The sequence below is a fragment of the Plasmodium fragile genome (genome assembly GCF_000956335.1).
Source record: "Plasmodium fragile strain nilgiri unplaced genomic scaffold supercont1.7, whole genome shotgun sequence".
Taxonomy (NCBI): domain Eukaryota; phylum Apicomplexa; class Aconoidasida; order Haemosporida; family Plasmodiidae; genus Plasmodium; species Plasmodium fragile.
This window is the reverse complement of record NW_012192587.1, coordinates 467,952-492,966: the sequence shown is the minus strand read 5'-3', so window position 1 is coordinate 492,966 and position 25,015 is coordinate 467,952. Positions and strand designations below refer to the sequence as shown.

The window sequence follows — 25,015 nt, the reverse complement described above, 5'->3', positions numbered from 1 at the left end:
ATTATAAATACATTTTGAGTTTTTCCCTTATTTTTTATTATTATTATTATTTTTTCTCTTCTACACTTTTCTACCACCAGGAGCTGTATATTAACTCTATTGGCTTTGTATGGATTCAAGTGAAACACGGTTAAAACAAATTTACCACTATAAACATGCCATGTTATGTTCTATTACACTAAATTCAATTTTTTCTGTGTTAGTCAAAATTTAATGAGAACTCAAGCAACACCCTCATGACTATACCTGTTGCCAAAAATTTGTTACCATTTCACATCCCTTTGTTGGTTCTATTTCACGCCCCCCTTTTTTTCAATGTTCATTTAACATATTTCATTATATACAATTTCATTAAAGAAATACGAACTAGAACACAACCTTATGCGTTTTTCCTAGTGGAAGTACCGGAACACTTCTAAGAGCCAAAAATACTGTAATAGAAAACCAAAGAGTCATTCAAACAATTTAATATTTCCTCAAATATAAACTTATAGTTTTTCGAAAATAGTCGTTATACAATATTTACACAAAAAAAAATGATAAATTTTATTTTCAACAAATGCTAAAAATATAGCACAAAGAAAAAAAAAAAAACAAAAAAGGGAACTAATGCCTATATGCATGTGCACATATGGACACCCGTATGTGTATGTACTCAGACGTATATGTACAACCACAGAAAATATACTTAATTAGTGCCCCTTTAAAAAGGGACGCAAAGTTAGAGCGTATCAATTTACTCTCCATTTTTTAATAATCAAAATCATCAAAACAAACATGAACAATTTCTTCTTCGTTTTCTATACTCATGCTATTCTTAATCTCAAACAAGTCATCCACTTGCTCGTCATTATCATCTTTCTCTTGGTCATCTTTTGTCTTTCTTATAATAGCCCCTAGAAGTACGCTCGCAAGCAGTAAAATAAATGCTCCTGCATATTTGACATTATTAAAATTAAACTTCTTATTCAAAACAATATCTACTCCATTACTGGAAGACGTATCCTCATAGGTACCATCCTGGCTCTTCCCTGTATGCATATCATATGTATCACGTCTCGTACTGTTATGCCATAAACGTGTACCGTCACTCATCTTGGTTTGATCCGTGGGTAATGCAGTTTCCTCATGTTCTAATCCATGTCCCCCTTTTGTCGAGCCAGTATTATGTTCATCTGCATCGTGTATTACACCTTTTGTTCCATCCAATTCGGATTGTTTTCCTTCACCCACGGATCCTTCCGGATGGGTTATTCCAATTTTCATAGGATCATTTTTCATGCTCATTCCTTGCAAACGTGCCCTTTCTTCCTTTTCACTTCTATTTCTTTCACTAATTCTCAAATCTTTAGCTGTCTTCTGCTTTCCTATAGAACTTTTTTTATAATTCATTTCTGATAATATGCGTTCACTATACTTTACTAGTTGATCCATTCCTCCAAGCTTTATTTCTAATTGGTGAATTATTCCACTTGCTTCATTCATGTGCTTTTCTGCAGATTTATATTCACTGGGATTCCTGTGTGAAGACATCTGATTAAACAACGCTTCCATATATCCCTTCTTCTTAATAGTATCTTCTAAAAGATTATTAAGTTCTTTAGCATCATATTTTATTTTTTTAAAATCCGTATTTATTTCATTCGCTTCTCTCTCCAACCCATAAATAGAAATAGGATTCATTATGTTGCTTCTTTTCTTTAGAAGATTTTTAGACAGCATTTCCTTTTTTTCATTAATTTCATATTTATCCAGTATCTTTGTCACCTTATCCTTAATCTCATCTAATTTTTGCCCTATTTTGAGCAATCTTTCCTGTTCATATAAATCATTTAATATAGATTCTTTTTCCTTCTTTACGTTTTCAAACAATTCGATAATATTTCTTTTCTTGAGAAAAATATTCTGTAGCATATCATCGTTTTGTTTTTTATTTTCCAGGATATTTTCATACTCCCTTCTTGTTTCTACTAGCTTATTCGTGATATTTTCTATATAGTCGTTTACTCTGTGTATCGTATCTGTGTTTTCTTCCATTAAATTGTAATTGTTTTCCTTTTTGAATATTTCGATATCATCCATAAGGGTGTCCGTTCTGTCTATTAAAATGGAAAATTGCTTCTTGTACTCTTCCACCTTTTGGTTATTATCGCTATAATCACGGTAAACATCTTCTAATGTTTTCACTTCAGCTTCAATATCACCGTATATATTCTTAACATTTTGTACACTGTCTGGGGTGTACTGCAGGCCATTTTTAATCAGCTCAGCTTCCATATGCTGCAGATTATCTTTCACGCTTTTTAGTTTCTGTTGTTTCTCCAACAAAGACTTATAATTCGTTTCATTCATTCGCTCGTGTAATTCTATGACAGGCTTGAAGACGTCAGAACTTTGTTCCATTTGCATCAGCTTAGTTTCACTCATATTTATGTACAAATCATCCATTTCTCTCTTTTCGTCGCTCAGCTTATTATGAAGTACCAAAATATTTTCGAGTTTTCTTTCTACAATGCTAATATCACTGTTTTCATGGAATGAATGTAATTCTACTTTTATATGCTTTATCGCTCTTAAAGATTCCTTTGCATGTTCTGCGAAATTCAGGGAATATGTATCTGCATTTTGCGCATTTTCGGATGCATTCCAAAATGTAATCTTATTATCGTAAAACTTTTTCAAAGTTTCGACATAATTATCTGTGGAATACGAATTATTTTTAATGTATTGCACAAACTTTTCAACATTCTCCTTTTGTTTATTAATCATTATTAATATTTTGGAGGTTTTCATATTCGCAGCATGTCTCAATTGGGCAATCCACTGGGACTGACAACTTTTTCCCATTTTGTACAAATCATCAATAGTTGAATTCATTTCCATAACCTTTGAATATATGGTTCTTATTTTTTCACTAATATTTCCCATTTTGTCATTGGATGTTCCCAATTCTGCAATGTATTCTTTAGATTCCATGCCTGATAAAACTACTCCTTCTAACTGTGCTATGGAGTTACTATACTTTTTCATATCGTTGTCCATTTCTTGAAACACTGATACTTTCAGCGCGTCCTTCTTATCCTGATAGACAGTAACCATTTTGTTCAAATTTGCAATCTCCTCTGTATTGTCTAATAACGTATAGAACTGCTCAAAGTGGCATGTTATTCCTTTCACTTGCCTCCATCTTTCTAATGCTTCCCTTATCTTTTCCCAAATGAGCTTTTCCTTGTTCTTGACTTCTACTAACCTTTCGTTAAATTCATTTTTTTGTTTTATTACATTATAAATATCAGTAGCCTCCTTAGCTAGCCGTTCACTTTCTCTTTCTTTTTTTATTACATCATTTGAACCCTGCTCAATTTTTTTTAAAAGTCCATTAGTATTTGATACTACCGAAAATATCTCCGACTCTAAGTCTGTCTTATAATTAGATTTCATTTCCGGATTCAATTCCATCCCTGATGAAATTTTAGCATCATCGCTTAGGAAATAATTTGCCAAAGCCAGCATACTTTCATACATGCTTTTCGCGTCTCTCTTATACTCGGCCTGTTTCGACTCCTTAACCTTTTTAACTATACTTAATATGTCGTTTAGCTTAGTAGAACATTCTCTTATATTATTCAATCTTTTCAGCTGATCAACAATTTGCTTCATATCCTCTACATACTGACTAATGCTCGCATGGTCTCTTGTCACACCTTCATATTCGGCATTCACGTTATTCATCATTTCATTTAACAGCTTTGACGACTCCATTTTTTTAATATCATTCAGAAGTCTTATCGCTTCTTCCTCTCTTTTTCTGAGATGTTCATCTTCTTTCTCTGCTTCTTCCCTTAAACTTTGCGCCTCCTTAGATATCACAGAATACTTTGTAGCATTGGACAATTGTGTCTTTATCAAATTGTACGATTTGGTAAATTTTTGATGAATAGCATTCATTTTAGCACCATAATTTTTTAAATCGTCGGTCATGTCATATTCCTTTAATTTTAATTTAATAAAAATAGATTTTCTTGAATCGACCAAGACGTTTATTTCTCTTCGTACTAATTCGAAATTACGTTTCCTCTTGTCCGCATTTTCGTTAATCGCTTGCATTAACCCTTGTTTATATTGTTTTTTCATTTTTAGCAAGTCATTTTCTATGTCAGTTATTCTTTTAGCTATGTCCTTCAGATTTACTTCTTCCATATTGATATGACTCAATTGGTTTTGAACGGTTACCAAATTCTTCTCATAATTTTTCTTAGCCGCTGTTACTTTATCTAAGGAATTTTCGGTATCCAATTCACGTATAGACAAAACGGACTTCATTGATTTATTAGCCGCATCAAAATATTGAAGTGCATTTTCTTTCACCCTTTCAATGGTTGATAATGCTGTGTCAAGCTCTTTCATGCAATTATCTATTTGTAATAACGACTTCTTGGACATATCGTTAAGCTGCATAGATTCCTTTTTCTCAATTTTGTCTTTTTCCATCAATTCTCCTATTTTTCCTTGGTTCTCACTCACACGTACTTTAATTCTGTCAACTACGGTTTTAATTTGATCGAATAATTGCTCCGCCTTATCATTTTGTTTTTTACACTTCACTTTCACTTCTTTCATTACAGATTCGTTAAACAGGTTATCCATCTTAGTTACATAAGATAGTGTGGATTCATACAAGCCTTTAGTTTTGTCTACCTGCTCTACCACTTTTTGAAAGGCGTCTTCATGTTTTCTAACATAATCATCAACCTCCTCCATTTGCCTATCCGTTATGTTGGCTTTTCCTCTACTTCCCTTATTTTTTAAATACTCAATTTTTTTCTTGCCCTCTTTAGTATTTTCCAAATATGAAGAGCACAGTTGTTTATACTTTTCTGACTCTTCCCAAAATGTAAGTGCACTATCCGCCATCCTTAAAATTTCTCTTTTGATTCCCTCAATTTTATTTACCTTGTCATCTATGTCACTGTAATCCAAATCTTTGACAATTTGTCCCTTTAACTTCTCTGCCTCCTCAAATCTGGCACTTGCGCTTTTCTCTTCACCTTCAGCTTTTGTAAATTCCTCATTGGCTAGCTGATTAAAACGGACAGATTCGCTGAAATTTTTCTTTATATATGCTAAAATGCTACTATAATTCGTTGATATCAACAAATCGTTAACGCCCTTAAGTTCATTCAGCTCTTTACTTATACCAGCATTGCGTTGTATAGCACTTTGTAAATTCATGTTAACCTGCTGAACTAGTTTTTTCACTTCAACGAATGCCTGCAGTTTTATTGCATTGTCCCTCAACAGAATTGATTCTTCTTCATTTCGTTTTATTAGGTCCTCATACCCCTTTGCATTTTCTAAATGCTTTGTAATACTCGTTGTGACTAATTCATTTTGTGATTTATCACTTGTTTTATGTATCAAGTTTTCAATTTTGGTTTTGAGAGAATTCATTTCATTAACACCCTTTCGAGCTTTGTCCTTTTCTATTATTATGCGGTCTACAATGTGCCCAATATTTTTCTTCTCCAATTCTAATTCCACTTTGTCTACGTTCTCACTTGTTTCCTTCAATTCTTTTACTGGTCCTTCCTTTAATTCATCTGATATGTTTTTTAGCTTTTCATAAATGTCCCTCATTTGTCCCTTTATCTGATTTATTTTTTCCAGATGGTGTTCGTTTTCCTTTTTCATTGCATTGATCTTTGAAATGTTTGATGAGCTCTCCAGATGGGTCATATCTCTTACGTGTTTGTTGATTATTTCCTTGAGTTTACTGATTGATCCCCTTATGGCTTCTATTTGCTTCTCATTTTCAGCATTCCTAACCTCTTTATAATCTTCATTCTGTTCAACGAGGTTCAGTTTTTCTTCTATTGCTTCCACAGACTTCAAAATTTCATTCTTATTTCTCGTTATGCTGTGAACAACATTATCTATATGGCTATGCATTGCTTCTATATAAGTAACAGAGTTATTTTTAAGTAGGGTAACTTTATTTTTTCTAATAATCTCGTAATTATCATTTAGTTCGTCTACTTCCTTTTTGATGGCCTCCCATTCATCAATTCTATTCAAAGTATCTTGTGGCCTGTTTTGGTCCTTAGTTATATGAATTTGCGACTTCGATTCTAAGTAAAACTTCAGAAGACCTTCTTTTTTAGTGTCTAAATTGTTTAGTCTATTCTCGTTCAATTTTTCGTTTATCCTTTCCATTTTATCCCTTAAACTTGTTAAAAGTAAAGCAGTGGTATTTTCTCCCACCACACTATCGCCTTCCATTTCGGTAATTTCCTTTTGTACCTCATCTCTTAGAGTTTTTATTTTACTTTTCAAAAGAGCAATATCTCCATTATATTTATTGCAATTGTTTATGCTACCATTTAAACGTTTAAGTGAACCTATTGCCATATTTAAACTTTGAATATTTGATACGATATTTTCCACTGCACTGGTTTTCCCTTTGAATTCTATCTCATACTGTTCTATTTTGTCGCTCAAATTATCACGAATAATCTTTTCCTTTAAAGCTTTAACTTTTGAAACTTCATTTTGATCGCTAATAAGGGTAAAGTATTTTTCAAAAACACCGTAATAATTTAATTGGCCCTCAATGTTATTCATGACTTCCCTCAAGTGGGCAATTTTGGCGGATATTTCACCTTCCTGTCTGGAACAATTTTGCTTATGTTTAGTGTATTCCTGCACATTTGATTCTTCCCTTGGCACATCTGCATCTACATTTACATTGTTGAAATATTCCTCCTCCTTTTCGGAAATATTTTGCTTATACTTTTCTATTGCATCAACCTCGTAATTATAATCCTTCATTTTCTTTTGCAACGCATCAAACACTGTAGCAAACGAATCCAAAAAATTTTTCAATCTTTTATGAACATTTTCTACTTGTTTTTGCGCAATTCCTTTTTTGATCACTTCAACATAAGCAACTTCTGCACTCATTTTATTGTACACATTTGTCAGCAGGTTATCGCTAATAAAATCTAATTTAGCAAAAGTTTCTTTGGCATCCTGTAGCTTCTGTTCTACTGCTTCATGCAGAGGCTCCACAGTGCTTCCTTTATTCGTGGTTACAAAATTCTCAACTTCTTCGATGAGTTCATTCATATGTTCCCTATACACAGAATTATATACATTATCAATATCATTTTGCACCTTCTCAGTAAGGCTAAACTCTTCCATATTGTCATACGATCCTGTGTTCAGCAATTCATTCATTTGCGTGAAGTGCACATTTGATTTCTCTTTTAACGAGACAAGTTCTCTTAAGTGATACGCCTTTGTCGCCATCTGTTCTAACAGAGCTTTCATCTCTTCTTCCCTTAAAGCACGCACATATTTCACAACCTCTAATCGATCTATTTTTGCAACATTTTTTTCAAATGTTATCATCAGATCATACATTTTTCTTTTTAATTCTAATATTGTTTCGTAATATTTTTCCAATGTTCTGAAACTGTCATCTATTGTGGTTTTCTGAGTGTTCATGTTGCGTATTTGCATCACATACAAATCTACTTTTAATGGGCTGTTTTCTAGTTGTTCTATATTATTCAATTGGTTTTCATACATTTTTTTTACGTTTTCGTATATATTTTTACATCTATTAGAAATGAACTCCGAATTGCTTACTATCTCATCTTTATAGTGGTTCATTGGGTAGATAAGGTCATAATAAATGTTTAACTTTTCATGCTCATCATCTGGAATTTTATTGTATATGTTTTCATTTCTTTCGTATATTTGTTCAGCCTCATCTTTCACTTTAAATGCATCGGTTTTAATTTTATTGCACTTCTTCTCATCAAATGTTGACTTGTACAACGCAGTAGCAATCTTTTCGAAAGTGTCTATAATGCTAGAAAGTAGTGCATTAGATTTTTTTATTATATTTTCATATGATTTTTTAATTGGGTTGTTAAGTTCTCTTATATATTCAAAAATGCAGTAGTTGTTTACTAGGAATTTGGAATTCTGTTCAAACTTTTGTGCATCTATTTCGGCAGATGCCTTTTCCTCATTTATGGATTCTAAATTTTCGGCTGCATCGTCAATTAAAGTATGGTTAATACTGTACAAATAAGAAAATTCATTGATATCTTCTCCTAACAATTTAAGCGAATTAGCACTTTCTGAAATGTCTATGTTGAGTTCCTTAGCTTCTGATAACATTTTATCTATAACGCTATAATCGTTAATGCTCCTCCGAAAGTACACATACGTCTCCATTTGATACTTCTTTGCATATGATATATAATTCCTGAGCATTGTATTATATCTTTGCACATATTTCGCACAGTTCTCCTTACAGAGGGAATCCTTCAAAACTGAAAATGCCTTATTTTTTATATCATTTATTTGGGGCTTTAATTTTTCCCTATACGATTCTATATGAATATCATAGGCTCTAGATATTTCTGAGAATGTTGATTCCTTCTCACTTAACGTTTCTGTTTCTATAGATTTTGTCTTCGCATAATTAATCTCATGTTTTAATATGACCATTTGTTCCTTTTCAGATATGCATGACTCTATTAATCTTTTTAACGTATCTATGTGTTTTGGAATTTCCTGTTTAAGTGTTTTCTCATAATATTCATGGTATTTACTGTTCTCTGGAATGAGCTCCTGAATTGTACTAAAAAAATGTAGGTCAACAAAATCAATCTCCATATCAAACACTCGGTTAAACCTAATATGATCCTTCAATGTTTCGCTTATATTAACTTTAGATTTATCGGTTCCCTCCCAATCGCCTGATTCTTCCCATTCTGGACTTTGTACAAAAGAATTGACAACACCATGCATTCTCTCATGTACTTTTTCCTTTTCCTTGTTCCTTTGCATACTACTATATGGTGTACGTTCTTTTACTTGAACGCTGTATGATGAACTTTTTTTACTGACATGATCATTTAAGTTAACAAACGATGAATCATGAGACGGATGTGATCCTTCGACGTCCTTGCCACTTATGTTATCTGTTTCTTCAACATACGATTCTTGGTTTAAAAAGTTAGAACTTTGCGCGTTTCGTTTTTTCTCCCTATTATGTTTCGACTTTTTATTTCTTTTTGAATTAGAATTAAGCGAAAAGAAGTTTATTCCCCGTTCGCCTTTACATATGTCTTCTACTATATTTTCTCCGTGTCCTGCTCCTAAATGTGGGGATCAAAGGAAAAGTACATAAAGCACATACGTAGGAGATGTTACATGAAAAAGAAGCCCTAAAGTAGTAAGATATAGATAATCCAACTCAGCACAAATAACGAAAAATTATAAATTTACACGATCATCCATATTTACATATGCACATATACATTTATGTGTTTTACCTAAATAGTAGAGCAGGTAAAGATGCGCTGCTTGGTAAATACCACTCTTCATGGATTAAACAGATTCACTGACTCCACTTTTTTTTCTTTTTATCTTTATCTTTGAAGGTTAACATGAACGTATTATTTTGTTAGTAAATTTACACGGTTTCTCAATTTATTTGTCTTCCTTAAATGTAAATATATATATATATATGGTGTTGCATGTTTTTCTCTAGTACAAAGCAAGGCTTTGCACATTGCACGCAAGATCAAAAATTTAACTCACCAAATGACAAAATTCAAACAATGTTAATTCGATAGGAACAATCAAAACAGTGTAAAAAAATATCAAACTTAAAATGGTTCTAAAGGGTAATATTTTATTATTTTTCTTTTTTTTTTTTTTTTTTTACAACAAAAAAATTTTTTAGAGCACACGTTCCGAACATCTACACTAAACATTCGGCTAAGCATGAGCAAAAAAAAAAAAAAAAAAAAAAAAAAAAAAAAAAAACAAAAAAAATAAGATCCTTTGTTCTACAACAAAGAAATAATAATTCTAGAATCAATGAGTTAGAAATATAGAAAAAAAATAGAAGCCGTTTTAAAGGTAAAAGAAAAGCTTCCTGCCAAATGGGAATGATGCAAACATTGCAAGAACAAAAATGGTCTCAGCGGGAAAAACTTTCTACATATCCATTCTATTTTGAACCATAAAAAATAGAATTTCTCTTCGTTCGATCAAATTGAGATGCGCTGTGTAGGGTGCTTTTTCTCAAAATTGTGCTTATACACACAGGTGAAATTAATATACACATATATTTTTTTTAAAATAAAATATAATCTGCACAAATAAAAAAAGCCAATCAAAATGAACCTATTATTTTATTTTTTTTCTTTTTCTCTGTGCGCTAATGTACCCTTATATGTGTACCCTTTCATGGTGTATATCTGTCAAATTAGGTAACAAGATTGTTCAGCATTACTTGTTGCCAATTCTAAAATTAATTTGTGCAACACCTTCCATAAAAAAAAGATCTTAATACATTTTTAATGATCCTCAAATTTATTTAATCTAAGATTTAATGTTATATCATCCGATTGTTTTCTTTTTATCCAATATGCTGTCACGCCAAAGGTAATTTTGCGTATCTGTGAAACGAATTACTTGTTCTATATGATCACATCAATAACACGTTTGCTCAAAGAACAACTCTAAAACGATTCACACTTTACAACCCTTTCCGCATTTAAAGGCAAAAAGCAAAAAGTTCCTTTTTCCACCTGAGCATTGTACCTCCTTCTAAAACAAAAATAAAAAAAGCACCCTCTTAGAATGACCTAGTAGTACTGCACTAATAGGTTAAAAAGTTAACTGAGAAGAACAAAAGTGGATGCCATAGTAGCGGAAAGCTTGAAGTTCATTCCTACATATGAACTGTTTCCCTTTTGTATTTCAAAATATGTATAATATACCTTTTTTTCCATAAAGTGCAATTTCTGTTCTATGCGCGTACAAATTGGTTCATTACGCGTTTGGCATGTATCAATTTTTGCGCAACTATATATGTGACCTATAAAAACAAATTAAATTACCATTAATAGGCAATGTTATGTAAACATACAAAAAAGCACATTTCACGGATACACCTTGGCAAAAGTGCGCGGTGCCCCCTTTTGCAAAATGGTTAATCAGTTACATTACATACCTATTGTTCTGCCTTCCTACCCATTCCTATTTTTTCCACTTTTTACGTATTGTAACAGATTAAATCTTGCGAAAAATGTACAAATGGATAGGAAACATTGTTGAATGTGAAATGTGATATCCCCATTTAAACCTACGTAAAAAAAAGGATCTCCCTTTGTGCACCTTTTGGAACATCAATATGGGCGCACCACAGGAGGGGGCATATTATAAGGGCATATTTTGTTAACCTTCCTTCTATCACACTTTTTCGATTCAGTTTTATTTAATTTTAATGTGTAACGGACTCATTCTACTTTATGCAGTTCCAACTGTGAGGCTGTTTTATACTCATTGGGGCAAGCAACCCTAACGTGAGGCATAGACATATGTTAATACTTTCCCACTTTCACACATGGATGCACAATGGCTTAAGCATAAGGACACATATAGTACATGAAATCATTTTATAAAATGCTGCATAAACAAACGTTGAACATGTGAAAACAAAGAAAAACACGTTTCACACCGTCTTCCTTGTATGATGGGAGAAAAAAGTGTTTCCCCGTTCAAAGCGCCACTTGGATGTAATAAATGGAACTGCTGTCTTTAATTATACAAATTCACACCCCTTGTCATATATATGTAATATGTACATTTACAAATTAATGCTTTAAAATTAAGGAGAACCAAAAATGCTTTTATCAAACGGGGGTTCAACTTTTTCTAAAATTCATCATCAGTTTGACTTGCTGAACATTTTCTTGCACCATTTTTCTTTTCGTAAAAAAGGATGCTTCCAATTTTAACACATGAAAAGAATTATTCCTCAAAAATAATACAAAAGGGTCGCAAGGAATTGAATTTTTTTTTTTTTCTATGTCATTTTATGTGGTTTTGCATGCACATGTGATGTTGTGTCTCTTGCCCACTGAAAACACATGTGGTGCACACGGCGCTTAATTCTGTAGACGCATTTTATACCTGTATAAACACTTCATGGGGGAATGCATACATGTGGATGCGCTCAAAAATGAGGAGAAAAAGGGAACGTGAAATATACACCCATAAATATGCAACCACTATCTCTTGGCATAGATGTATACACGCCTATATATGTAAAATGGCATTTTGCACTACATACCATTTTGACATCACGTGAATAAGAAGTAACTTCAAAATCTCATGTTCACAGCTCAAAGCAGGTTGACCTTTAGCACAGTATATCTGGCATTAAGCAAGTGGTCCTTGTTGAAAAATGTGCATGCAAAATGAAGCAATTAGTATGCCACATCCTTAAATTTACTCAGGCACGTATATTTTAAATTAATTAAATTAAATTATGTAAAAAACAAAAACTGTTTTTCCCAATAACATATACCCTATTTAATTATACACCTTAAAAAAAATTACAAAATTAAGTGAACATAAAAAAGTATTGGCAAAATTTCCTAACTTATTATAGCACAATTAATCCAACGTACAAGTAAAAAGAACATCGATTTTGGTTCAAACCGCTTTACACGAAATAACCGGGAAAAAATCTACGCCATGGAACTCAACAACAGATTAACGCTTTTTATTTTATTTATATGCTCCGCCTTAATTGCAGCATACAGCTGCGAGAATGCGAATCAGAAGCAATCTACCAATGTTTCCCTGGATCCAAGGATTTTAGAATTGAGTACAAAGGTGGAGAAGGAAAAGAGATTACACAATTTAATATGCTTATCAATTCTTTCTGGGACAATTGTAACACTTCTCTTTTCAACTTTGGGATTCATTGTCGATGATTATGTTAGAGATGTCAAATGGAGAGACCAACATACAAAAAAGAAGTCGTGAACGGAAAAAATAAAAAACTGCAAGAAAGTAATTATCCCACGGTGGACAAACATGTGTAATTTTTACGCACAGAACGGAGGACACGCACAATTTATACATACTTACCCACTCGGTTACAAAATAATCACATCGTATGAGCCAAATGGTGTGAAGGCAAAGAAGACCTGTACTGTTATCCCCAAATGCATATTTATGTGTGCACACACGAACGTCCATGTTCCCACCCCTTTTGTACTCTACACAATGAATACTTTTAATTTTTGTGAATTCCTGCGCTCTGCCGTTTTTAAATGTATACTATGCATATTTATGCGGCTGTTTTTACAAGTGTTCGCATATGTATATTAATCCTACAGGTATAATGTATCCACTTTTTGTGCAAGTACAAATAACTGCATCGCTTGTAATGTGCATATTTCTTAAGTACATAACATGTGTCACCGTTTTAACATTTTAGCTGTTGTTATATTCAAAAGCTTCTTAAACGAAGCTTGCAATATAATGTGAAAAGCAATATTCTTTAACGAATTACCTTTTTCTTTAATGAATAAAAATTCGGATGATATATCCCTTCAAAGGGTGGAAATCAGGCCCCCTACATGAATGGCATTTTTTTTTTTTTTTTACATTTTGACAATGACGGAAACGGTTTTGACAAAAATATACGCCCCTTCACAAGGGCGTCATGCAGTGCACATTTTTTAACGTTATATATCTTTGTTGTTGGCTGGGACTTTTCTATTCTGTGCTCGGATACGCCTTGTCGTATATTGCGTGAATCTTTATAGTTAGCACAGGTTGGTGGGATATTCACATAAAAAGAGTTTTTTTTTTTTTTCTTTCTACGTGGCGTGAAAACATGTTTTTAAATGAAAAAGAGTGAAGAATTTTCACTTCAAGCGAACCAATTAATCATTACATATTAAAATAAAGATTATGGAGGATACATTTTCCCTTAAGAGCAATTTCCTGAAAATGGGCCACTCATAAAAATACATGAATCCACACATAATCGCCCATTGTTGCATATTCCTATTAACAAAAATTCTGTAGCGATGTATAAAATAAATAGAATAAGTGCTCCATTCCCTTTTGCTTAAGCGGCTTGCACAAAAGGTGCCACCTGTATGAAAAGTACAAACCAAAAATAGATAAACAAAAAAAAAACTCCTTTTTTCTCCGAAAATTTGTAAAAACTCCCCCTTTGTTTTATTCTGTCCACATCCATTGTTCCCCATAAGTTTGCCCCCAACAGGCGCTTCACAGTTATCTTTTTTTCTTCCGCACATATATTATTATACCGGAAGGTTGTGAAATAAAAGAAAGCGAACTTGATGCACCATGTGAAAGTATTGATTTCATTTTTACGCCCCTCCCCCTTATATTTGTTAGAAGGACCAACATGAAAGGCAAAACATGGCGTGACAGAAGCCTCTACATAAAGAATATATTTCCGCAAATCATATTTTTTAGATGCAAAAGAACGTGTAAAACATTTCTTTTTGCAAACGTTTAATACAATCCACACACAGAGCCCCCCCGTAATCACACAAACGATCGTGTGAGAAGACACCCCGGATGACGCGCAAAAATGAATTACCTTTTCGGCACCAGACGAAACTTTAATATATCTAGATTCAAAAATACATTCATAAGTCATACATACAAAGGGAACAATGTGAAGGAGCAGCATTGTAATAAATTATCCTTTAGCACAAAAAATAATACGCATAATAATGATAATAACAGTAGCAACTCCTTAAATTATAAATTTTCCAAAAAAGGACAAGACGAAAAAGAGTCAAATTTTTTTTCAAATCCAAATTATAAAGTAATTAATTCACAACCAAAAAGAAATTTAAGCGTTTTCGGATATAACAGAGGAAAACTGTTTGTGAGCATCAAGAAAGACTTCACCAGTTTTGTTGTTAATTCGTTAATCATCTTTGTCTTCCTTTACTCCGTTTACACATTAGCACCCAATGAAACTGTCTCGCAAAGAAGAAAAAGAATTATCACAGAGAGATTGATGAAAGAATATGATATTTCTGCGAGTGATCTTGAAATGATTGAGCAACTGGATGAAGTAGCAGAAGAGTAAAAATGTGTGCAAAAATGGGGCGCTCATGAGCATGGCTAGTCTAGTAGCGCTGACTCCGACCGACTCTACCTCTTCCGCTGAGTCAGTTTATTATCATTTTTTCACTTTTTGAACGCAGTGGTTGAATTACTTTGTTTCCGTGTATGGCTTACGCGTTGGTTGTATATCTTCCTCACTGAAACTGTTAATCTGGTATTTATTTCTTTTTTTTTCCATTCCTTTGTTAATGTGTCATCATGGAGCATTTGCCCCTTTTCGTAAGTTTCGAATAAAAAAAAAAAAAAAAAAAAAAACAAAAAAAGAAAGCAATCATGAATAACATATTCTCGTTGGCTTACATGTTGGGGCACTACAAATGTTCCATAATTACTTCAAGAAATTATGACAGCTGTGAAATTATCGCAGCTATAGACAGCAACAAAATTAACAGGTAAATTAAGCTAACACAAAAGGGTACCACCCAACATATGCTGCTATGAAATTGTCATTAAGACCAAAATTTCATTTGTTGATTCAAGTTTTTAATATTTAAAAGATTGAATTTACAAAATGATAAAAAATTAGTGTAAAGTAAATTGAAACAAAAAGGGCGAAAATATTTTAACAAACATTAAATGAATAGGTACAATAGTTTTGTTTTGTATTAATATTCTTTTAAAAATACGATTGCAATTAAAAAAAAAAAAAAAAAAAAAAAAACATATATATACATATAAGTACATATATAAAGGCTGCGTAGCAGCTATGTAATAATTACACAAAAATGATATATTCTGAAAAAAAGGAGGAATCTAGACTAGATGCATTTGGTACCCTATCTGCTAATTTTATTTCCGCGAGCCACAGAACCGTACGTCTGCTTGGTAGCTATGAGGGGGAAGGGAAATGAGAAACACATAAACGTGTACTTACAAATATATATGTACAAATGTGCGCACTGCGTGCTTATTCACACAGAGATAGCGCCCCAAAGCACTGCAGCAGGGGTAAAATTTTGTTGCAAATTTAAAAAGCAGCTTTACCTGTGTTAAACGGCAAATACTTAAACTTGATCATATTTTTTATCTGCTGCTTCATAGTTGCAAAGAATAAACATATGAAGTAAAAAAGTAATAGGGGCCAAAATACAGGTATGTCCAGAAATGGAAAAAAGGTACAAAATATTGATATCAAAATAGCTCTACTGGCATACAGCCAAAATTTGAATTCGTTCAGTTTTCTTAAAAATGGCCTAAACTCTTTCTTATCATCAGGATTGTTCTCATTTTTTCGTTCAGTCGTTTGTTTCATGGGGAGTAATAAACCGTTATTTTCATTTTCATACTGCTCATATATTTCTTCTATATTGTGAGGGGTTAAAAAACGCAAAAACAAGTTTAGTAAAAAAATGGATAACGCATATGACACTACATAAAATCCCGTCACGTAATATACCCTAAGAACGTACAAACTAAATAACCCCAATAAACCAAACCATCTTGTTTTTACATATAGCGTTGTCTTATCAATATAGTAATTATGCGTGTTGATTATTTTTTTTAACAAATCTGGCACCGTCGTCTCTGTTTCGTCCATTTTTTTTTTTTTTTTTCTGGTGTCCTTATTAAATTACTGTTTAACTCGGTTTCTCTTGTCTTGTTAAACTTTTATTTACATTTACTATTAACAATTCTGTTACATATATGCTTCATACAGGAAGGGACTCTGCGTCTTACATGTGGACATGCACGGGTGAATGCTAGTATATATACTAGGGCACATACGTGGATACATACGCGGGTTTGCACATATATACACATATACACATAAATAACACTATATTGTGTATTATTACGATAAAAAAAGAAACATACAAATGAAGTATGCGCAAATATAACGTACTTTACATAACATATTTATGCATTTTACTGTTTTTTAAATTATTCTTCGCAAATTTTGAAAGAATTACATTCTCTGTCTTAAATAATACAAATAAAATTTACACAAATGTACCTGTACGGCTTAAACGCAATGCGCATTTTATTGGGTTTTCACGAAAAAGGTTTACTCAAATGTTTTACTGAAAACAATATTTCCGCTTGAAAAAATTTTTTTCTTAAAGTGGCCTGTTATCATATAAACATAACATACCCATATGTATGCGCGCGTACGTATATTTATGCTAATTAAATACGTATGCATAAAATTGTTGGGTATATCTTCATATGCATGTCATTGAATATATGCAAGTACCATAAAACTCGAAAAAACTTCGAACGGTCAACAGATTGCAGGCATCCTGTATATTTTTACAATTTTCGCAAAATCGTGTTTTATAAAATATACAAAATTATACCATAACAATTTTGTCATCAAAAAATCATGTTTTTCTCATCAACATTTTATATAAACTGTTTATACCAAACAGTAATATATAAACAATATGCACTTTTTTTTGTACGAAATATATGGCCTAACAATATATGCTTTATTCCACATAATAAGCAACGTTTCGTAACAAAAAAGATTATGCGTATTTCATCAAAGCCTTTTTTAAGATAAATATATAGCAATTTTTTGCAAAATAGATGAACGTGGGATGGTTTCATTATTCCTTATAATGTAAAAAAAAAACGGTACATTAACACTGCAGTTGTTTTTTTATAAATATGCGGTAAACGTGTTCGGTGCCTACAAGAAAACAAAACGGAATTTTTTCATATGCCCATACGTAAATAGTGGGAGCCCTTGTTTTTTTTTTTTTTTTTTTTTTTTTTGCCAATACATTCCTATTATAAAACCCATTTTAATAAACAAATTAAACAATGCTGTTACTGCAACCATGCAGCAAAATAAAAAACGAAAAAATATATGTTAAAAGAGAGTTGCCAAAGAATTTTTAATGCTCTGAAAATTAATAAAAGTCCTACAACATAACTACACTACCTTAAGACAAAAAAAAAAAAAAAAAAAGAATTAACCAAAGGTTCCAAATAAATACAACATGCATTCAGTTCATATAAAAATAATTAGCACACGCACAGCAGAAAAAAGGTTTCTTAGTTACGCAGTGACCAATGTACCAAATCTTTTTCATAACGTGGGGCTAAAGCAAGTAGACGCCTTTTTTGGTTTACCTTTAAAATTAACACATATTTACATAAAATAAGGACGCGAAAATAGACGACAAAAAAAAAAAAAATCCCCGTGTATGAAAAAATGAAGAATTCTTTTATGCTAAAGGATATGACAGAGTAAAAAAGAATAACACAACGCCGCCCCCACTATGTAGCGTTTTTCCCATTAAACAAAGTAAAAGCATTTCATCAACAAAACCAAAGATATAATCGTAGAACAATCTGCGCTAAAAAAAAAAAGAAAAGGATGAATGTTCACATAGCACTAGAAACTATGCATTTATGTATTGATGTCTTTATGCCTTTATGGCTACTTTTCCCTTTGCACACCAATTGGTTGTTCCTAATTTTTAAGACGTACACATACGGTATTCATAGCTCAGTATAAAAAGTTCTTTAAAATTATGAACATGTGGGATAAAAAAAAAGGTAAAAAAGGTTAACTACATTTTGGTAAAAAAAAAAAAAAAAAAGAGTAACGAAATGTAGACATGACCCGTCCACATGCATAAGCACAGCTGTATACAGATATGCAAAAGGTTGCATGAAGGATTATACATAAAAGTGGATAAAGTATACATACACTATATCATAAAATTACTCAAATGGTATATTTTCCTACTACATACATATACCGTATGTACAGCAAAATATAAGCATGCTCTTTTTCCACCCTGCATTGGGTGTTCACTCAATAATATGCAAACTTTTTGTCATAATAAATACATTTTTATGTATGAACAAACAGGTCCATCCATGCGCACGTCCACCCTTAAACACCATATGGTTAAAACATACATGTTCTTTGAACATGTACGTGAAAGATGCACCGAGCAATGCGAAAATGGGGAAATACTATTCGCTTGGAAAAACGTCGTGCGCATACTAGTGTATGTTTGTACATACATATACACATACATTTCTATATGTACATAAATCAACCACAAAATTTTATGGAGGTCATAAACCAATGAACAAAAAACAAAATTATGTTATCCATGTCCACATTCTTGGCAACTCTTAGCAACAACGACTTTTGTATATTTTTTGATCACCCTGGTTGTTCAGGGCAAATGTCTCAGGCAGATATCTGAAAACAATAAAACGTGGAAAAATTGCACATAATGTTTTACTTACCATTCATATACGGCAAATGTGGGGGATCATTAACGTTCCATTGGGCAAAGTGGCATGGTTCAAGACACATTTGCAACGTTCCAAGGAACAATTTTTCCATGGGCTCCATATAACCATAAATGGACACATTATTATACGTTGCCCTTTTTATGCCAGTTTGTTCCCTTACATTTGCTCCTCCTGGTTTTCTTGTTTCATGGCCTTTCTAGCAATTTCGTCAAATGCCTGATCCACATTAATTGCGTTTTTTGCGCTCGTCTCAAAATAGGGAATATTGTTGTTCGATTTGCACCATTGCAGAACTTTAAGCGATTGAACCTGGAAGGATGAAACGAATGAACGAAAGGTCAAACGAATGCACACATTTCTAAAATCGCAACCAGTCATGCGTATATTTAAACATACGATCATGCTGTCAATACACAAAAGTTATTATTCGCACCTGCTATCAATTACCTTTCTCTTATTCGTCTCGTCAACTTTATTTCCAATTATGACGAAGGGGAAATTGTCTGGATCCTTTGGACTGGCCTACACGGAAAAACAAGTTCGCGAAAAACTAAACAGCATTCGGGTGTCCATTATTGTAGCCACATACACATATATATATACATATATATACACCCGTTTATATACAGCTCTACATTACCCCTTTCTCGCTCTATTCGTTACCTGAATCAGAAATTCGTCCTTCCACGACTCCAATGATTCATATGTTTTGTAATTCGTTAAGTCAAAAACTAACACACAGCAATCGGCCCCTCTGTAAAAAGCTACCCCCAGGCTTTGAAAGCGCTCTTGTCCTGCCGTGTCCCATATCTGGGGAGAAAGTGGGTAGACACGTTACTCGAATTAGAATTCAACACATAATCATATATACATGTACATATATGTATAATAGCGTGCATGTACTCTCATATAAATGTGCATAATGCATGCTGTATCTCGGAAAAAAGAAAACAAAAATGCTACATCTGAACAAAGCAACTAGACACAAGCACATATTGCATAAGCCTTATTAGCAATTTTTCTCTCCTTTTAATTTTACTTGCATTGTTAGGTGTTCATTGTCAACTATGGTTTCTTTCGTTAAAAAATCGGCTCCAACTAACATGGGGAAAAACAAAAAAATTACATAAATATAGCACAAATTAAAAAAAAAAAAAGATTCACAGAATAATTCTTCAAAATATTTTAGCTCATCTAATTACTTGTCGCCTTGTACTGATTCGTAAATTTTTTATTTACATATTGATTCATTAATGATGTCTTTCCAACACTGAAAAAAAAAAAAAAAAAAGGGACAAAATAAATACGGAAAAGGTTATTACCACAAAGAAGTAGCAAAAATTGAAAAGGTGTAATAATTTCCCCAAAACAACTTAATTCATGTTCTAAATAAATGGCAACGTCAAACAGCTCGCATTAAATTTAGGGTTAGCAGGTGTGCATAAAATAAACTAAATTTATTTATTGAATATAAAAAATGTTAGCCTTTTTTTTATAGGGTATTATTCTATATTTAACGTTTTCATATTTGATTATCTCTTAAAGTGTAAAACCCATATGTAACATTTTGGGATCCATTTGTTTGTTTAGCGTATGTGTTACTTCAGGTTAATTCGACTATTCATACGCCCATCTGGATCGAATTATTTGGTGTATAGCCCATGCGCGCATTTTCATTTCTACTTAATATAATAATGCACTTGAACCAAATAGCGCTAAGAACTTGATGTATCCTTATTGTTCAATAAAACTTTTGAGCCTCATTTTTATATATACAAATGCTCAGTGCTAGACATGTGCTTCTACACCTGGCAGGCAACATTAACAAACATCAGATGGGAGAACACAAGTGACAGTCCTCAAGAATTAGTACAACTTCTTTCCATATTGATGTATCGATATTTTATAGTCACTTTAGCATCACTGCGGTGTATTACACATATATACGCATAACGTAGTGTAACGTAAAAAATTGCATATTGTTGATCTCGCTTTTATTAGCACGTTGTTTCACTGCTTCAGTCGTTTCGTGTTTCTTTTGTGTTTGTCTTTTATCATTTGTTGCATCTTTTAGTCTATCCACATGGGTGTCCACTTAACATGTTTTTTTGTTTTTCACCAAAATATATGCACACACGTATACGTTTGCATATATACCTATGTACAAATGTTCCCCGCATCCCCCTAAATTTAACGCGGCTGTTGTAATGTGGACGTTTTCTAGATTTTTTAATTGTTTACCCACTATCCCCAAGAATGATAACTTTTAAAATAGTTCTTTTTTTATTTGACATAATTTTCTTCTAATGGTTTTCGTCCTTTGAGGTGATGGTTTCTTAATTCGATTAAGCAGTATGCGTCACAGTGTTGTGATAACTGAATGTATTCGCACGTATTAATGTGTTTAAGCCACATGAAATTTTGTTTATAAATTTGCTTTTTTATGCAATTTTCTTATTTTCTTACAAAACGCATTTTTTTCTTTATATTTTGAAATGTAATGTCGATGATATATTCTTATGATTTGGGTTAATAAGAAACGATACAAAAATATATATATATTTCTTAAGTTACATCAAAATTTTCAAAGAAAAACAAAAGGGCGGAATATAAAAAAAAAAATAAATAAAATAAGAACAATTTTGTGTAAAATATACAAGAAAAAAATTAAACTTATTTTTTTTTTCCATACATGTATATACATATGGCGGCATTATAAACGTTATGAAAACTATTCACAAATGTTTATGTTTTTTTCCCTGTCAATGTTGATCAGCTTAGTAACCATCACATCAATATTTCTGTAGTAACAGAGAAATAAAAAAAACAAATAAGTATAAAATTGCACCATATGCTACACGCCAATCCATGTGCGCGTAGCACTTTATATTGCTAACAAATTTTGCAAACGTAAGGAGGCCAGGCAACGTGCATACAAAAGGTCAAATCGAACAACACGTTTTGCTACACACACATGTAAAAATGTACTTTAATATAAAAACATTTAATGTATGAATGTATGTATTTTTTTTTAATATATTTGTGTTGCTGTACGGGAGGGGCATGCGTCACATTTGTATAAGCACGCGATGAACATTTTGTTCTTTTCCGCAACCAGTGAACATTCTTTTAAAATGCACGCAACAAAAAATACACTTCCTTTAAGGATTATATGTCACTACTGTGCTTGTGAAAAATGCTTGCGTGTATGTTCACTTAAAAATAATTCGACAAAAAGGTTAATGTTGCTTTTAAAATTCCCTATGAACGGTGTAACAATCGGATGTGTTATTTGTTGGCGGCAACAGTTGGGTTCTCCTGGGTATGGAAATAAGAAATTGAACTACCATATACTACACTTAAATTTGGTGGTTATAGGCATGTGGACAATATAGTGTAAAGTAATACGAAAAACAAAAAAAACATCCCTATATTAGTATACACTCCTTCAGTAGTTGTGCATAATTGAAGCTGCATTGATCACATGTCCCACAACCGAATTAACAATTAAGTGTAAGCCGATTAACTGTCAATAAATAACCAACCACTGTAAGTTGCATATATATGTATTTTAACATATTCCTATGGTTACATTTTCCAGATTGACATAACTTCTCTTTTATGCACAATATATTTCAGTTCGTTCTAACAAGAGTTGTTCACATGAAGACATAAAAAAGGAAGCTACCCAGGGTGTAACCAAATGGTGCGAACATTTCTCAGTTACGGTAGTGCATATATGCCTTAATACGCTGTATGAACTTATTCCTTGCAAGGCGGTAGAGAAATAACTTTTTTTTTTTTTTTGTCGAAATAAGCAGTATTACCACATGAAAATTACCAAAATGTGTTCATTAAAACAATTGAGAGGAAATTACAAGCTATATACCACTTGGAGGCGCGCATGTATGTTTGCTTACACGTGTGCGCGTGTTTGTTGTACATACTTTTGCTTATACGTTCCTTTGCGATTTTTTCCTCCAAAACTAATGGCGCCTATTTGTAGTTGTACGTATTTTATTTCAGCGCCATTCAATAAAAATGACACATTTATAAACAAATGCGTAATTGACCTTCTTTCCCCTTTTTACGCGCTTTTTTTTCTTCACTCCCTTGTAACAAGTCAAACTCAGTTTTTGGTAAATGATGGCAACATAATAAGCACACTTAACAAAAAGAAAAAGTCGAAAGGGTGTAATTTGATAATATTATAAATTCAGTAATGTTAAGCAGTTAGTTTTATATCTCATTTCGTGTTCGAATTTTAGTGCTTAACCCTTTGATTTAAATTTTATATTTATTTCCCTTTTCATAACTTGTAAGTGTATCACGTTTGGATGTCCTACTGCGAAATGGCATTTCGTGTTTGTTCTTTTAAAGCAAGGTAAAAACAAAACTTATCATCATTCTAGGATTTATATTGTCATTAAAAAGGCATACATTGTCAACCATGTCCTAGGATGGAAATATGTGCTCATAAGGTAATATATATATTATATCCACATACATTCCATAATACATACACATGCATGTATTTTCCATACGTGTTAATCCAAAACATGTGTGCTTGATTAAATGCGCACATTTTAATGTGCATATGCGCATACTTGTGTATACACGGGCATACATGTGAACTACGGCAGGGATTAAAAATATAATGCGTACTATTGCTAGTGCATATGCACCACGAAAAGAAAGCAACAATGCCATTTTACATTACGTTTCCGCATAAACCTCACTTGTGTGCTTTGCTTTTTTTTTTTTTTTTTTTGTTTTTTTTTGTATTTCTTTATTTTCCTTCTGAAGGTTATTTTACAATTGTTTCGCGAAAGGAACAAATAACAATAACCGAAGTGAAGTGAAAGGAACGAAATGAACAAAAACCAAGTGAAAAAAAGAACAAACAAATAAAAATGTAACCAACAAATAAAAGCATGATCAACAAGTAAAAGCATAACTAACAAATGGAAACAAATCCGCTAAAATAAATACAAAACAACAGAGCAAAAAAAAAGAAAATGAAAATATACACAAAAACAAAAAAGGGAACGTAGAACAATGCAAAAACAAAACTAAAGCATAATTCTGTAAACGAACTGTACAAGAGATAGGGCTCGCTTTGGCAATGTTATACGACCTTACACAAGCACAAAAAAAAAAAAAAAAAAACATATATATGTGCGTACATACATGTATATGCGCATATTGAAGGCATGAATAGATATATTTGTGTAATTCCGCCCGAACTTAAAATTGACGAAAATTATTATTCGGTTATGAATACATTTTGCGAGTATATGATATATATGTATTTTTTTTTTTGTGTGTGTTTTCCTTTTTTTCCCAAATGTAAATAAATCCCTCATTAAGTTTGCTCAAAATTTTTATGTACATTTTGTCATTTATTTATTATATATATTTAATTTAGAACAAAATTATACAATTTATTTTCGTTACAAATGAAAAAAAATGTGACAAACGAGATTGTAAATTAATACGAGTATCGATGATGATGTGCATTTTTTTTTTTTTTTTTTCTTTTCTCCATCCTAAACTTCCATTTTTTTCGTTCTTATTATGTCTTCATTGGTTTGATTGAATGTGCATACCTCTCCCTTTATAATTAACTATGATTAAGCACAGTTATATGTTCACCGTATGTTACACGCGTACACATATATATGTATATATTTGTATATGTTTATATACCCTTGTGTATGCTTTTTTTGGTACATTTTTGAACAGTCCTTTTTTGATTTTTCTGTAGATTTCTGCTCTCGCATTT

At 32.3% G+C, this 25,015-nt stretch overlaps 5 protein-coding genes across 5 annotated transcripts; 2 read left to right on the top strand and 3 right to left on the bottom strand.

Moving 5' to 3' along the window:
- Nucleotides 1-750: 750 nt before the first annotated feature.
- Nucleotides 751-9,405, bottom strand: AK88_00929 (uncharacterized protein; the record flags this gene model as incomplete). Its single annotated transcript, XM_012478573.1, has 2 exons — nt 751-9,176; nt 9,354-9,405. 2 exons carry the CDS (start codon nt 9,403-9,405, stop codon nt 751-753), a joined length of 8,478 nt encoding a protein of 2,825 aa, XP_012333996.1.
- A 3,168-nt stretch (nt 9,406-12,573) lies between these two features.
- AK88_00928 (uncharacterized protein) lies at nt 12,574-12,867 on the top strand (the record flags this gene model as incomplete). Its single annotated transcript, XM_012478572.1, has 1 exon — nt 12,574-12,867. One exon carries the CDS (start codon nt 12,574-12,576, stop codon nt 12,865-12,867), a length of 294 nt encoding a protein of 97 aa, XP_012333995.1.
- Nucleotides 12,868-14,458: 1,591 nt separating this feature from the next.
- On the top strand, nt 14,459-14,968 carry AK88_00927 (uncharacterized protein; the record flags this gene model as incomplete). The annotated part of the gene is made up of 1 exon (XM_012478571.1): nt 14,459-14,968. One exon carries the CDS (start codon nt 14,459-14,461, stop codon nt 14,966-14,968), a length of 510 nt encoding a protein of 169 aa, XP_012333994.1.
- An 814-nt stretch (nt 14,969-15,782) lies between these two features.
- Nucleotides 15,783-16,543, bottom strand: AK88_00926 (uncharacterized protein; the record flags this gene model as incomplete). Its single annotated transcript, XM_012478570.1, has 2 exons — nt 15,783-15,835; nt 15,991-16,543. The coding sequence occupies 2 exons, from the start codon at nt 16,541-16,543 to the stop codon at nt 15,783-15,785; spliced, it is 606 nt and encodes a 201-aa protein (XP_012333993.1).
- Nucleotides 16,544-19,386: 2,843 nt separating this feature from the next.
- On the bottom strand, nt 19,387-20,481 carry AK88_00925 (uncharacterized protein; the record flags this gene model as incomplete). The annotated part of the gene is made up of 5 exons (XM_012478569.1): nt 19,387-19,539; nt 19,678-19,752; nt 19,894-20,040; nt 20,270-20,328; nt 20,433-20,481. 5 exons carry the CDS (start codon nt 20,479-20,481, stop codon nt 19,387-19,389), a joined length of 483 nt encoding a protein of 160 aa, XP_012333992.1.
- Between the last annotated feature and the right edge of the window lie 4,534 nt (nt 20,482-25,015).